The sequence below is a fragment of the Oncorhynchus tshawytscha genome, linkage group LG04 (assembly GCF_018296145.1).
Source record: "Oncorhynchus tshawytscha isolate Ot180627B linkage group LG04, Otsh_v2.0, whole genome shotgun sequence".
Taxonomy (NCBI): Eukaryota; Metazoa; Chordata; class Actinopteri; order Salmoniformes; family Salmonidae; genus Oncorhynchus; species Oncorhynchus tshawytscha.
The window spans coordinates 28,449,752-28,464,607 of NC_056432.1; the positions used below are offsets into that span (position 1 = coordinate 28,449,752).

At 43.0% G+C, this 14,856-nt stretch overlaps 1 protein-coding gene across 3 annotated transcripts in view; it reads right to left on the reverse strand.

Moving 5' to 3' along the window:
• LOC112248479 (adhesion G protein-coupled receptor A2) overlaps positions 1–12,362 on the reverse strand; it is a 60,628-nt gene extending 48,266 nt beyond the window's left edge. For 2 of the 3 annotated variants that reach the window (XM_042320580.1, XM_024417539.2), the window contains exons 1-2: positions 11,755–12,362; positions 11,335–11,640 (exon numbers count right to left, since the gene is read on the reverse strand). In XM_042320580.1, the coding sequence (XP_042176514.1) occupies positions 11,335–11,579 (245 nt within the window). In that variant the 5' untranslated portion in view covers positions 11,580–11,640; positions 11,755–12,362. The remainder of the gene's footprint in view (positions 1–11,334; positions 11,641–11,754) is intronic. The other variant, XM_024417540.2, reaches the window with a different exon arrangement.
• Between the last annotated feature and the right edge of the window lie 2,494 nt (positions 12,363–14,856).

Below are 14,856 nucleotides of genomic sequence, written 5' to 3' on the forward strand. Positions count from 1 at the left end.
GCAGTGATTGCTGAGATCCTGGTTGAAGACAGCAGAGGTGTATTTAGAGGGCAAGTTGGTCAGTATGATATCTAAGAGGGTGCCCATGGTTATGGATTTAGGGTTGTACCTGGTAGGTTCATTGATAATTTGTGTGAGATTGAGGGTATCTATTTTAGATTGTAGGACAGCCAGGGTGTTAAGCATGTCCCTCTTTAGGCCACCTAACAGTACAAACTCTGAAGATAGGATGGGGGGCGATCAATTCACATATGGTGTCCAGGGCACAGCTGGGGGCTGGCGGGGTTCTGTAACGAGCGACAAAGGTGAGAGACTTGTTTCTGGAAAGGTGGATTTTTATAAGTCCTGGATAGTATGAAAGAACTATGAATCTCTGAATCTAAGAATCTCTGCAGTAGATTGCAACTCCGCCTCCTTTGGCAGTTCTATCTTGTCGGAAAATGTTATAGTTAGGGATGGAAATGTCAGGATTTTTGGTGGCCTTCCTAAACCAGGATTCAGACACGGTTAGGACATCCAGGTTGGCAGAGTGTACTAAAGCAGTGAATGAAACAAACGTAGGGAGGAGGCTTCTAATGTTAACATGCATGAAACCAAGGCTTTTATGGTTACAGAAGTCAAAAATTGAGATCGCCTGGGGAATAGGAGTGATGCTGGGGGCTGCAGGGCCTGGGTTAACCTCTATCACCAGAGGAACAGAGGAGGAGTAGGATAAGGGTATGGCTAAAGGCTAGAAGAACTGGTCGTCTAGTGCGTTCGGAACAGAGAGTAAATGGAGCAGATTTCTGGGCGCGGAAGAATAGATTCAAGGCATAATGTACAGACAAGGGTATGGTAGGATGTGAGTATTGACATTAGGGAGAGATATGTGTAGCCGAGTGATCATAGGGTCCAGTGAGTAGCTAGGCGAGCTGAAGACACGGCGATTTAGACAGCTAGCAGGCCGGGGATAGCAGCAGGCTAGCAGATGGGCCTCAGGGGGACGTCGGAACGGAAGACCTGTTAAAACCCCCTCAGACGCTACGTCGGCAGACCAGTCGTGATGGATCTGCGGGGCTCCGTGTCAGCAGCATTGGGTCCAGGCCAATTGGCAAAAGAGGTATTGATGCCCAGGAATTGTCTGATAGATCTCTTTGGCTAGCCGGGAGATGGGCCTAGCTCGAGGCTAACTGGTGCTTGCTTTGGGAGAGAGACGTTAGGCAGGAGTAGCCACTCAGATAGCAACTAGCTAGCTGCGATGATCCGGTGTAAGGTTCAGAGCTTGCAGTAGGAATCTGGAAATGTGGTAGAGAACGAGCAGTCCGATACGGTGATGACCGCTAGCAGTGGCTAACTGACTACTAGCTAGTAGCTAGTTAGCTGGCTAGTTTCTGATGGGGGTTTGGGTTCTAAAGTATAAAAAATAGTAGATCCATACCATATTGGGTGAGGTGGGTTGCAGGAGAGTATGTTCAGTCCGTAGATGGAAATTGAGATTCAAAAATATAATAAAATAGATACGAAATAGATACGAAGAAAACATGGGACAGGACAAGACAAAACAAATGTCCGACTGCTAAGCCATCTTGGAATCAGGGGCACATTGACAGATTTTTCACCTAGTTGGCTCGGGGATTCTAACCATGGACCTTTCAATTACTCTCCCAATGCTCTTAACCACTAGGCTACCTACCGCTAGGCTACCTACCTATTGTATTTCACAGTATTTTACTGTAATCACAAGGGTTTGTTTCAAGCAGGTTGGCTACTTGGTAAAGTATTTACACATTACAGCATATCAATGAATATTTTGTGTTTTATATCACTTGCACAGTTTTAGAAATTGTTCTTCCTACTGTAAGCATTACATGACAACACAGGCATTTTGATAGCGCACAGTGCTGCGGGCCACCATGTGGGTTCGTAGACCACCATGGACAAGAGTAATGATGGAAAAATCTCCTTTATTGTAAAAGCACTGAATCTATCATCATATTTTCCTTTTATATACATTTCATGCAATTCTACGTCATTTTATGTCTGGAGACCTTAGCAGAATACCACAGAAATTACTGAAATTATAGGCAAAAAATGGACAGAGAGACGTTCATCTTGGCATATGCGTTCATCTTATTTCATCATATTTCTCCAGTACCAAAACACTGTGTCTTGTTTGCAACGAAACTCTCCCTGTTAGCAAATAATTAAATCTGAGATGTAATTTCCATCCCAGACAGAGTAGGCCTACCAACACAGAAAAATGTAAGCTTTAACTGCTAGCTACTCTTGTTCCGTGGCTTAACCCAACAACAGAAGGTCACCTTGTGAGAAGGTCACAAGTCCCTAAAAGCTTTCTGGGTTTGATCATCTTCTATTGTACAGAGAGCGAACAGCTTAATCAATTGACAGTGACAGAATGAGATTACTTCCCAAGCAAAGTACATTTTTGGCTCCTTGGCTATAGAAGCTGTAGCTCAGCTTCTGAATGTCAAAGAAACTAAACAATGATATCCCCATATGCATCGGAGTCACATCTTTCCAACGTCTTTTACAGCTTGTTTCTAGCATAAAGCATTGCAGACCCAAAGCACTTCTATAAATGACTTTATATAATTTGATCTGTTAAATTTTCTTCAAAATATTTATTTAACAATGGGTATGCAATGCAATGCAATGTTCTTTGATAAAAGGTAGGCCTATGGCATACCCTCTCATACCCCCTCAATTTGAGTCGTGGTTTAAACAGCCCTTCACTGACACAGAGGTACAGTAGGCTATTTAAAGAGTGCATGGTGGGTAAAGGAATTGACCAACAAATCTATGGATACCAACCTATAGCCTAAATTAATCTGTCAAACACGTAGGCCTACCTACGTAAATAGGAAGAAGTAACCTCCAACACAAAGCCCTCTTGGTGTTTGTAAAGTCAAATGAAAATGAAGACGGTTTAAATTAATTATGCCTACTCGAACTTGCCTACTTTCAGCACCATGAGCTGTCCAATTCCTAATGATTGCTGCCGCTTCAAGTTTCAGCACCACAATAGCTGCGTTTACACAGGCATCCCAATTTCTGATATTTTGCCCAATTATTGGTAAATAATCCAATCTGATTGGTCAAAAGACCAATTAGTGGAGAAAGATCCGAGTTGGGCTGCCTGTGTAGACACAGGAGTCACAGGTTACTCGAATCTGGCATATTGTGAGGTCAATAACTCTGATAAATACATCATGGGCAAGAAACATATTGTTTTTATTCAAATCAATTATAGCAAGACATCAAAGTTGATCTCCTTGGAATACCCATACCAGTGTGTAATGCAGCCCAGTTTTATTTACACCATCCCAGCAGCGCAAAAGACTCGGTATGGAAGTACATATTCTTATAAACATAACTCCAAACTTAGTTTCCCCTAGTAAATTTAAATAAAATAATTCAAAATACTTCTCCAGAGAGCATGACTTAGCCACAGAGGATCATTAGGTCCTTTAAAAAAATTGCTGTGGATTGTTTCAAATCACAAGCACGTAGGCCTTTGCCTAGTTGGGGAGCCCACAATTTGGGCAGCGTGCATGACAAACAGCCTAGGTGATTATAGAGTTGTGGCTGTCAGAGAAAATAATCTAAAACATATGTGAAGATAATGTGTCTTGGGTATAATTTAAAAAGTTGAGACAAGAAGATGTGTGTAGGTAAGATACAGGCATGTTTCAATCCAGAATGATCTCAGCTCTTCAGAATGTGCTTAGCTGTCTTTCGCCAGTTCTTGCTCATTCATTGTTTCATTGTGTGAACTGTTTGCCCTTTGTTTGTTCATATTTGATAAATTCCCCATTATATATGCCACCAGTAGTACATGTGCCCTTACTCCCTGTCATTTGGTCCATTCATTTCAGTTAAAGCACATCATTCTCAGAGTGGAAAAGTTGTTTGCAAAGTTCACAACCTGCTACACCTGTGAGAAACAAGTTTAGGTTTATTTCATACATAATTATTATTATTTTGTTTGAGTGCTCTATGTGAGCAATGAGCATGTATCTGGTTTCTCTGTCCTGTTAATGTTGACAGAATGAGTGCTTGAGCATGCATAGATGTACCTGGCCTGCTGCATGCAAATGTAGGAACGTGCCCTTTTGGGGAGGTCTGATTTCTAATTGTCTTAACTCACCACATCCACCACTAATAAGCTGAGCTTCTCAGTCACTTTTTCTTCACCTCACACAGTAAGTCATCAAAGTCATACAGTTGAAGTAGGAAGTTTACATACACTTAGGTTGGAATCATTAAAACTCGTTTTACAACCACTCCACAAATTTCTAGTTAACAAACAATAGTTTTGGCAAGTCGGTTAGGACATCTACTATGTGCATGACACAAGTCATTTTTCCAACAATTGTTTACAGACAGATTATTTCACACAATTCCAGTGGGTCTTGACATTATGGGAAAATCAAAAGAAATCAGCCAATACTTCAGAAACAAATTGTAGACCTCCACAAGTCTGGTTCATCCAGCAATTTCCAAACACCTGAATGTACCACATTCATCTGTACAAACAATAGTACGCAAGTATAGACACCATGGGACCACACAGACGTCATACCGCTCAGGAAAAAGACACGTTCTGTCTCCTAGAGATGAACGTACTTTGGTGCGAAAAGTGCAAATCAATCCGAGAACAACAGCAAAGGACCTTGTGAAGATGTTGGAGGAAACCGGTACAAAAGTATCTATATCCACAGTATAACGAGTCCTATATCGACATAACCTGAAAGGCTGCTCAGCAAGGAAGAAGCCACTGCTCCAAAACCGCCATAAAAAAAGTCCAACTACAGTTTGCAACTGCACATGAGGACAAATATTGTACTTTTTGGAGAAATGTCCTCGGGTCTGATGAAACAAAAATAGAACTGTTTGGCCATAATGATCATCATTATGTTTGGAGGAAAAAGGGGGAGGCTTGCAAGCCGAACAACACCATCCCAACCGTGAAGCACGGGGGTGACAGCATCATGTTGTGCGGGTGCTTTTTGCAGGAGGGACTGGTGCACTTCACAAAATAGATGGCATCATGAGGATGGAAAATGATGTGGATATATTGAAGCATCATCTCAAGACATCAGTCAGGAAGTTAAAGCTTGGTCGCAAATGGGTCTTCCAAATGGACAATGACCCCAAGCATACTTCCAAAGTTGTGGCAAAATGGCTTAAGGACAACAAAGTCAAGGTATTGGAGTGGCCATCACAAAGCCCTGACCTCAATCCTATAGAAAATTTGTGGGCAGAACTGAAAAAGCATTTGCGAGCAAGGAGGCCTACAAATCTGACTCAGTTACACCAGCTCTGTCAGGAGGAAGGTGCCAAAATTCACCCAATGTATTGTGGGAAGCTTGTGGAAGGGTACCCGAAATGTTTGACCCAAGTTAAACTATTTAAAGGAAACACTACCATATACTTATTGAGTGTATGTAAACTTCTGACCCACTGGGAATGTGATGAAAAAAATAAAATATGAAATAAATCAAATCATAAATCATCCTAACTGACCTAAGACAGGGAATTTTTAAATCAAATCAAATCAAATTTATTTATATAGCCCTTCGTACATCAGCTGATATCTAAAAGTGCTGTACAGAATCCCAGCCTAAAACCCCAAACAGCAAGCAATGCAGGTGTAGAAGCACAGTGTCTAGGAAAAACTCCCTAGAAAGGCCAAAACCTAGGAAGAAACCTAGAGAGGAACCAGGCTATGTGGGGTGGCCAGTCCTCTTCTGGCTGTGCCGGGTGGAGATTATAACAGAACATGGCCAAGATGTTCAAATGTTCATAAATGACCAGCATGGTCAAATAATAATAAGGCAGAACAGTTGATACTGGAGCAGCAGCACGGCCAGGTGGACTGGGCCATTTTACTTGGATTAAATGTTCGGAATTGTGGAAAACTGAGTTTAAATGTATTTGGCTAAGGTGTATGTAAACTTCCGACTTCAACACTATATATATATATTTTTTTACATCCATTGCTAATGATAATAGTTCCTTACAGTAGCCTATTTGAAAAATCTTTCCAACACTCTCGCCCTTGATAATCTAAATTCTTGGTGTGAAAGAGCCAAATGAAATGCTCTGATGATCCCATATATCTAGTGGAAACGTGATAAAATAGTTAAACACTTCTCACAGCAGTGTGCACGGGAAACTCGAGGGCCCGGAACAGGCCAGTTGATACATTGTTGCAAGTTTGCTAGCAACAGCTTCGGGCTGGACTCAGTTGATTGATTTGATTAAAAAAATTGCACTTCACAAGCAATAGCTAGTCAAGACAGAAAGAAAGGGAGGCAGACAGGCGGAGTAGAGAGATGAATGCGATTGAATGAACCTGGATTTTCATTAGGATATTTAGTTGACAATGGAAGTTATAGGACTACTGCTGCATTGGCCTATAGACCATCTCTGAGTTCCATGCGCTCATTTCTTTAGCTGCCAATGGCTCTTGGTGTATCAATGTGTCCACATGGCAGAGGCTGATGGTCACATTAGCTGAATTTGTAGATTTGTAGATTTTCATAATTTTAATTCATATTTTTATGATTAACCACGTGACAATGTTTTTGAGAAATGAAAACGTTATTATTGTAACGAATCTGTTCCACGAAAATGTGCATATGAAAATCATAATCGCAAGCAGATAGATAGAAATTGATATGAATCATTTGATTGAGACCACACTAATTAGCCAATACACACACTTGATATTGCGCGCCTAGCACACATCGATATATTTATTATATAGACTAATAAGCAACTAATTCTAAAACACTGAGAAATATAGGAATTTCATGAATTACAAATTACATTACATGACCCTCCACTGGACTAAATATAAAAAAAGACTAAACCCTCCCCCAGACTGAAATTGAAAAAGCATGACCCCATTTTCCTCCAGGGCCCCATTCTGTACATTTCTAACCATCCCTGAGGGAGTATGAGAGCACAGATGGTCCCTTCGCCTAGTTCTGCTAGGGGAACCCAAATATATGTACAGTGCCTTTGTAAAGTATTTAGACCCCTTGACTTTTTCAAAATGTACAGCCTTATTCTAAAATGTATTAAATCGTTTTTCTATACACAATATCCCATAATGAAAAAACAAAAACAGGTTTTTAGAAATGTTTTCTAATTTAGATTTTTTTTTAAACAGAAATTACACATTTACATAAGTATTCAGACCCTTAACTCAGTACTTTGTTGAAAAATGGGAGAAACTCCTGAAATACAGTTGTACCCAGCTGGGAACACCTGTATTTGGGGAGTTTCTCCCATTCTTCTCTGTAGATTCTCTCAAGCTTTGTCAGGTTGGATGGGGAGCATTGCTGCACAGCTATTTTCAGGTCTCTCCAGAGATGTTCGATCAGGTTCAAGTGAGGGCTTTGGCTGGTCCACTCAAGGACACTCAGAGACTTGTCCTGAAGCCACTCCTGCATTGTCTTGGCTCTGTGCTTAGGGTCGTTGTCCTGTTGGAGGGTGAAACATCGCCCCAGTCTGAGGTCCTGAGCGCTCTGGAGCAGGTTTTCATCAAGTATGTCTCTGTACTTCGCTCCGTTCATCTTTGCCCCTCTTTGACTGTGGCCCGTCGTTGTAGGTTCCGGACTGTGGCCTGTCGTTGTAGGTTCCGGACTGTGGCCCGTCGTTGGAGGTTCCGGACTGTGGCCCGTCGTTGGAGGTTCCGGACTGTGGCCCGTCGTTGTAGGTTCTGGACTGTGGCCCGTCGTTGGAGGTTCCGGACTGTGGCCCGTCGTTGGAGGTTCCGGACTGTGGCCCGTCGTTGGAGGTTCCGGACTGTGGCCCGTCGTTGTAGGTTACGGACTGTGGCCCGTCGTTGGAGGTTCCGGACTGTGGCCCGTCGTTGGAGGTTCCGGACTGTGGCCCGCCGTTGGAGGTTCCGGACTGTGGCCAGTCGTTGTAGGTTCCGGACTGTGGCCCGTCGTTGGAGGTTCCGGACTGTGGCCCGTCGTTGTAGGTTCCGGACTGTGGCCCGTCGTTGAAGGTTCCGGACTGTGGCCCGTCGTTGGAGGTTCCGGACTGTGGCCCGTCATTGGAGGTTCCGGACTGTGGCCCGTCGCCGGACGCTCTGGACTGGGTACAGTCGCCGGACGCTCTGGACTGGGTACTGTCGGGGGACGCTCTGGACTGGGTACTGTCGCCGGACGCTCTGGACTGGGTACTGTCGCCGGACGCTCTGGACTGGGTACTGTCGCCGGACTCTCTGGACTGGGTACAGTCGCGGGACGCTCTGGACTGGGTACTGTCGCCGGACGCTCTGGACTGGGTACTGTCGCCGGACTCTCTGGACTGGGTACTGTCGCCGGACGCTCTGGACTGGGTACTGTCACTGGACACAACACCCTGGTGGCACAGGACACACTGGGCTGTGCGGACTCACCGGGGACACAGTACACAGAGCCGGCACAGGATATCCTGGTCCAAAGAGGTATATTGGACACCAGGAGCGCTGAGCCGGCACCCTCCTTCCTGGCTGGATGCCCATTCTAGCCCGGCCAATGAGAGGAGCTGGAATAGAGCGCACCGGGCTAGAATAGCGCACTGGAGACACCGTGCGCTCTACCGCATAACGGTGCATGACGGTGCATGACCAGTAACACGCTCCCCACAGTAAGCACGAGGAGTTGGCTCAGGTCTCCGACCTGACTCATGCAATCTCCTCGTGTGCCCCCAAAATTGTTTTTATTGGGGCTGCCTCTCGGGCTTCCGTGCTAGCCGTGTACCTTCATATCGTCGCTGTTCCTTTATTCTCCGGTATTTCTCCTCGTAGTATCGCCGTTCTGCTTTCGCTGCAGAATATCTCCTCCCAGGTCCATTTCCCCATTAAGAGCTTTTCCTCCTTTTCACGCTGCTTGGTCCTGGTTTGGTGGGTTATTCTGTCACGTTTGTCATATAGAGGAGACCAAGGCGCAGCGTGATATGAATACATTCTTCTTTTAGTAAAGAAAGAACACTAAACAAACTAACAAAATAACAAAATGAACGTGAAGCTATATAGAACGAGTGCTGGCATGCAACTACACATAGATAATAACCCACAAAACCAAAATGGATAATGGCAACCTAAATAGGATCCCCAATCAGAGACAACGATAAACAGCTGTCTCTGATTGGGAACCAATTCAGGCCACCATAGACTTATAATAAACCTAGACTAACAACCACCCCTAGATATACAAAAAACCCTAGACAGGACAAACAAGCATACCCACCCTTGTCACACCCTGACCTGCTCAAAATAAAACATAAAACATAGAAAACTAAGGTCAGGGCGTGACATCCCATCTCCACAGAGGAACTTTAGAGCTCTGTCAGTACGACCATTGAGTTCTTGGTCACCTCCCTGACCAAGACCCTTCTCCCCTGATTGCTCAGTTTGGACGGGCAGCCAGCTCTAGGAAGAGTCTTGGTGGTTCCAAACTTCTTCCATTTAAGAATGATGGAGGCCACTGTGTTCTTGGGGACCTTCAATGCTGCAGACATTTTTTGGTACCCTTCCCCAGATATGTGCCTCAACACAATCCTGTCTCAGAGCTCAACAGACAATTCCTTCGACCTCATGGGTTTTATTTTATTTGTATTTATTTTTTATTTTTTGCTCTGACTTGCACTGTCAACTGTGGGACCTTACATGGACATGTAGAATTGACCACAGGTGGATTCCAATCAAGTTGTAGAAACATTTCAAGGATGATCAATGGAAACAGGATGCACGTGAACTCAATTTCGAGTGTCATAGCAAAGGGTCTGAATAGTTATGTAAATACATTTAAAAAAAAAGTTGTTTCGTTTTTTTAATCCATTTGCAAAAATGTCTAAAAACCTGTTTCTGCTTTGTCATTTTGGGGTATTGTGTGAGGATTTTTAAAAATTTAATCCATTTTAGAATAAGGCTGTAACATAACAACATTTGGATAAAGGCAAGGTGTCTGAATACTTTCCGAAGGCACTGTATGTGGACGTCTTAAGCAGGAATATGGCTATGGCCACACCACATCCAAGGCTTGTGTAAAATGAAAAGTTGCAAATCTGATGTTGAAGCGAGATCTCACTAGACATATTTTACTCATGTAAATCCACCCTTGTTGGTGAATAGACACATCAATCATAGCAATTGAGATTGTCTGCCATACATGAATAGCCTATCAGACTAACAGTGATACAGGATGATCGAAGTGTCAGACAGCAGTGTGAGGTCTCATCATGGGCCGGTCGGCTGGACAACGGTCTGTCAGTCAGCCTTCCTTCCTGAACAGAAGGCGATTGTGAGGCGGCTGTCTGAGATTGCTGGGAAGTTATGATATTAAAGGAAGGAGCCAAGCCGCCATTAAAGCACAGAGAGGGAGGATAAAAAGAGAAGAAATGTGTTTCTGTTTATTCTAGTTTAGCAAGGCCAAGTCAGCTGGATTGTGGGGTGGGTATGGGGAGCGAGGAGGGAGGAGGGAACTGAACCCCAGTGTGTTTCCTTGCGCCAGAAGCAGATTTAAAGTGACAGAGTTGTGACAAAGGGGCAGGGTCAGATTATGGCTTTACTTCACAAAGTCTTCCGTCAGGATCCACACCAGTCCAGACCAGACCAGACTCCCTACATTGTGCTTTTCAGAGACACAACTGACATTGGACTTGAGCTTTCAGCTCATGTGGTCTGTTACTATGCTGCTGTAAACGTATGGTCTTTATGGGCCGAAACCATGTCCATTATCTCAGGCAGTCATTAAATACCATCATAACTGAGACTGCAAGGTGAGGTTTGGAGGGTTTATCGGCATATGCCGTATGCATAAAGTGTTCAAATGTTCATAATGTCAAGGGTCCAGCAACTACTAAAGGTGGATACTACCATAGCATGTGAACACTAGGTTATAAAGTATTTTCTCAGGTGTATATTCACTTATAGTCAGTGTATAATAACACTGTTAAGATGAATAGGATACCAACATTTGCCACAACTTCAACTATCCTCTAAGGTGTAGATTTCCCATAATCCATTTACACATTGGCACTTTGCCCCGTCTATCATCCTCTAGAATTATTTTCTCATAATGTTTTTCTCTTACTCAGTACTGGGCTATAATAAAGCCCAACTGAGTTTCTTAATGATGAAGATGTAGCCCTATCAACATTATTTTATATATTATCTACATCATGCTAGTGATACATCAGTCTACAGTGTTTGGAATTTTGGTTTGGACACTCATGATGCCCAGACCACATCTCCTCCGTTTGGATCAAATTTATTTTCATTTTAAATTCACAGGTTTAAGCGGGGAAAAATAAGCATGTATGACTTACAAAGTAACGGTCTGGTTCGGTAGCAGACCTGACTCTGGAGTTTCAGAAAGTTCTTCGTTACCGCAGCGGACTCTTTTCCGAACAGTCTGAGTGGAGTGGGCTTTGGAGCGGTCATCGGTACAGCTGCAGCCACTAGTGATGAGCCCAGGGCAAGCTTGAGTGAGCCTCGACTCAGAGACAGACAGCAGGACCAACATCAGCAACAGACGCTCCGGGAGCGGGATGCCAACGCCGGGCACAATCATTGTCCTTATCAGTCTCACCTCAGCTGCCCCCTGTCATCCCATTTCTCCACCACGAAGGTGCCTGTGGCGATGACAGGAAGAAAACAGCTTTTTTAATTAAATTTTAATTTTTACAAATGTGTGACAAATGGCCAATTTCCGTTTAAATTCAAATTCAAAGATGCTAGAAACTTACTAGTAATAAGGCATTCCCAGTATTTGGCACTCCCAATATTCTAGCTTTCCATTATGCCATGTCAAGTTCGTGCGCGCATAGTCCTATGTGGCTCTCATCTATAAGAAAATACCAGTAAAGCTCACCCCGTTCAGTTGTCCTGAACTAAAACTCTACTTGAAATGTGAAGATTCGAGATGAAGATTAAGTATTTGTCCAATTTTCGGTCACTTTGTATCTCCTTGATACACACTTCGACGCGTCAACACTGGATTTGATTGTTACAAATAGAATTTGGTTACCATTATCTGTCCAAGCCACCTATATCCAAACAAATCCAATCAAATTCCATACTGAATTGAATAAGATCTGATGCCCTCCACCGTTTAAGTTTATTCATAGATGTAGAAATACGTTTGGCACGATGTTCTGAAGATATCTCCGGGTGTCAACTTAAATTAAACTTTGTCTGAAAGTAACTGAGTTAATTTGGAAGACGGTAGAACTGGTCCTGATCGGATACTCTGTATTCACAAAATCTAGCGGTTTTGCCTGCCACTCTGTCACACTGAAATTCAGTTACTACCCCAGCGCGCGCATTCCGTCGCCTGCTCGCGCTGATACGCGGGGTCCTAGCGCAGATTCTTCTTTGAAAGTTTAACTTGTCTGCTCTCAATTCTTTTGTGTCACCGGTAGCCAGCCTTAATGTCTATGGTAGCCAGACTACAGTCTGTCTGAAAGTAGATCTGCAATTGAAGGGGGTGCACTGTGCACATCTGACATTCATAAACATATGAAGGCCTACCGACGACATGATATTATGCTGCATAATCCATTTTCATGTGCCATAAATTGACATTTGTAAAGAAGAGTTCAATTGATAACTGTAATATCAATATGACATCAATAGTCATAGACAAGCCTTTAGTTAATTAACAATGACAATTTATATATTCATCAATACAGTACTCACACATCAAATACTTAATGAACTACCATATCCCACAGTGTAGCTTGCTCTGAAGTACAGCAGAAATGCAATACTTGTCTTTAAAAGTAGATCTAAAGTATTGGTTATCAGGTGATGAATAGATAACAAAAACTTGCAAACGACCCCAGATGTACAAGTGACTCTCTGACTGACTACACTCTTTTAATAACAATGCATTTGATTATGCATGATCCCCTGTTGCTGGAATATGTTTGCCAGTAGATGTAGTATTTATACAAGCCAACATCCAGGGATTTGCCTTGCTGCTGGATTCCAACACACGCGGTAAGAAGAAGCTGGCCATTCATATGTTTCTTCCCCTTACCAATCTTTGGGCACTAGTGCTCATTTGCAAGTTTCCCATGGACTTCAATCCACCCAAGATCTTGTGTGTGAGCAGGGTTATAGAAGACTGGAAAAGGGCTTGGCTTCAATGAGCACATGGGTTATGAGAGCAAAAGAAAGTGAGTGAACCTCTAAAAGTTCCTTGTTAACAGATGATTCTGACATGTTTCTTACAATACAAAAGGGTTTTCTGAACTTTTGCTTTTGCCCATCAGGAGAGATCATATTCACATAAATCAATTCCTCCCAGCTTTAGGAAGAATGTAGTGAGGCCATAATGTTATGAGGGCTATCATGTTAGAAGCTAAGGTCACAGCTTGAGGAGCTTAAATCAGCCTTTCTCGATGGGTCAGATAAATTGGCCTGGTACAGTGGCAAGAAAAAGTATGTGAACCCTTTGGAATTACCTGGATTTCTGCATAAATTGGTCATACAATTCAATACAAGTCACAGCAATAGACAAACACAGTCTGGTTAAACTAATAACACACAAACAATGATACGTTTTCATGTCTTTATTGAACACATCGTGTAAACATTCACAGTGCAGGGTGGGAAATGTTTGTGAACTCTTGGATGTGAACTCTTGACCCTCCTTTGGCAGCAATAACCTCAACCAAATGTTTTCTGTAGTTGCGGATCAGACCTGCACAACGGTCAGGAATCATTTTGGACCATTCCTTTTTATAAAATTGTAATAAAAATATTGTAAAAGCAATATTCTTGGGATGTCTGGTGTGAACCGCTCTCTTGAGGTCATGCCACAGCATCTCAATTGGGTTGAGGTCAGGACTCTGACTGGGCCACTGCAGAAGGCGTAGTTTCTTCTGTTGAAGCCATTCTGTTGTTGATTTACTTCTGTGTTTTGGTCCGTTGTCCTGTTGCATCACTCAACGTCTGTTGAGCTTCAATTTGCAGACAGCCTCTTCTGCAAAATGTCTTGATAAACTTGGGAATGTATTTTTCCATCGATGAGCGCAAGCTGTCCATGTCCTGAGGCAGCAAAGCAGCCCCAAACCATGATGCTCCTTCCACCATACTTTACAGTTGGGATACGTTTTGGATGTTGGTGTGCTTTTTTTTTCTCCACACATAGTGTTGTGTGTTCCTTGCAAACAACTCAACTGTAGTTTCATCTGTCCACAGAATATTTTGCCAGTAGCACTGTGGAATATCCAGGTGCACTTTTGCAAACCTCAGACGTGCATCAATGTTTTTCTTGGACAGCAATGGCTTCTTCTGTGTTGTCCTTCCATGAACACCATACTTGTTGAGTGGTTTAGGTATCGTAGACTTGTCAACAGAGATGTTAACATGTTCCAGAGATTTCTGTAAGTCTAGCGGACACTCTAGGATTCTTCTTAACCTCATTGAACATTCTGTGCTGTGCTCTTGCAGTCATCTTTGCAGGACGGCCACTCCTAGGGAGGTTAGCAACAGTGCTGCACTTTCTCCATTTATAGACAATTTGTCTTACCATGGACTGATGAACATCAAGGCTTTTAGAGATACTTTTGTAACCCTTTCCAGCTTTATTTAAGTCAACAATCCTTAATCTTATGTCTTCTGAGATCTCTTTTGTTTGAGGCATGGTTCACATCAGGCAATGCTTCTTGTGAATAGCAAACTCAAATTGTGTGAGTGTTTTTTACAGGGCAAGGCAGCCCTAACCAACATCTCTAATCTCATCTCATTGATTGGACTCCAGGTTAGATGACTCCTGACTCCAATCAGCTTTTGGAGAAGTCATTAGCCTAGGGGTTCACATACTTTTCCCAACCTACACT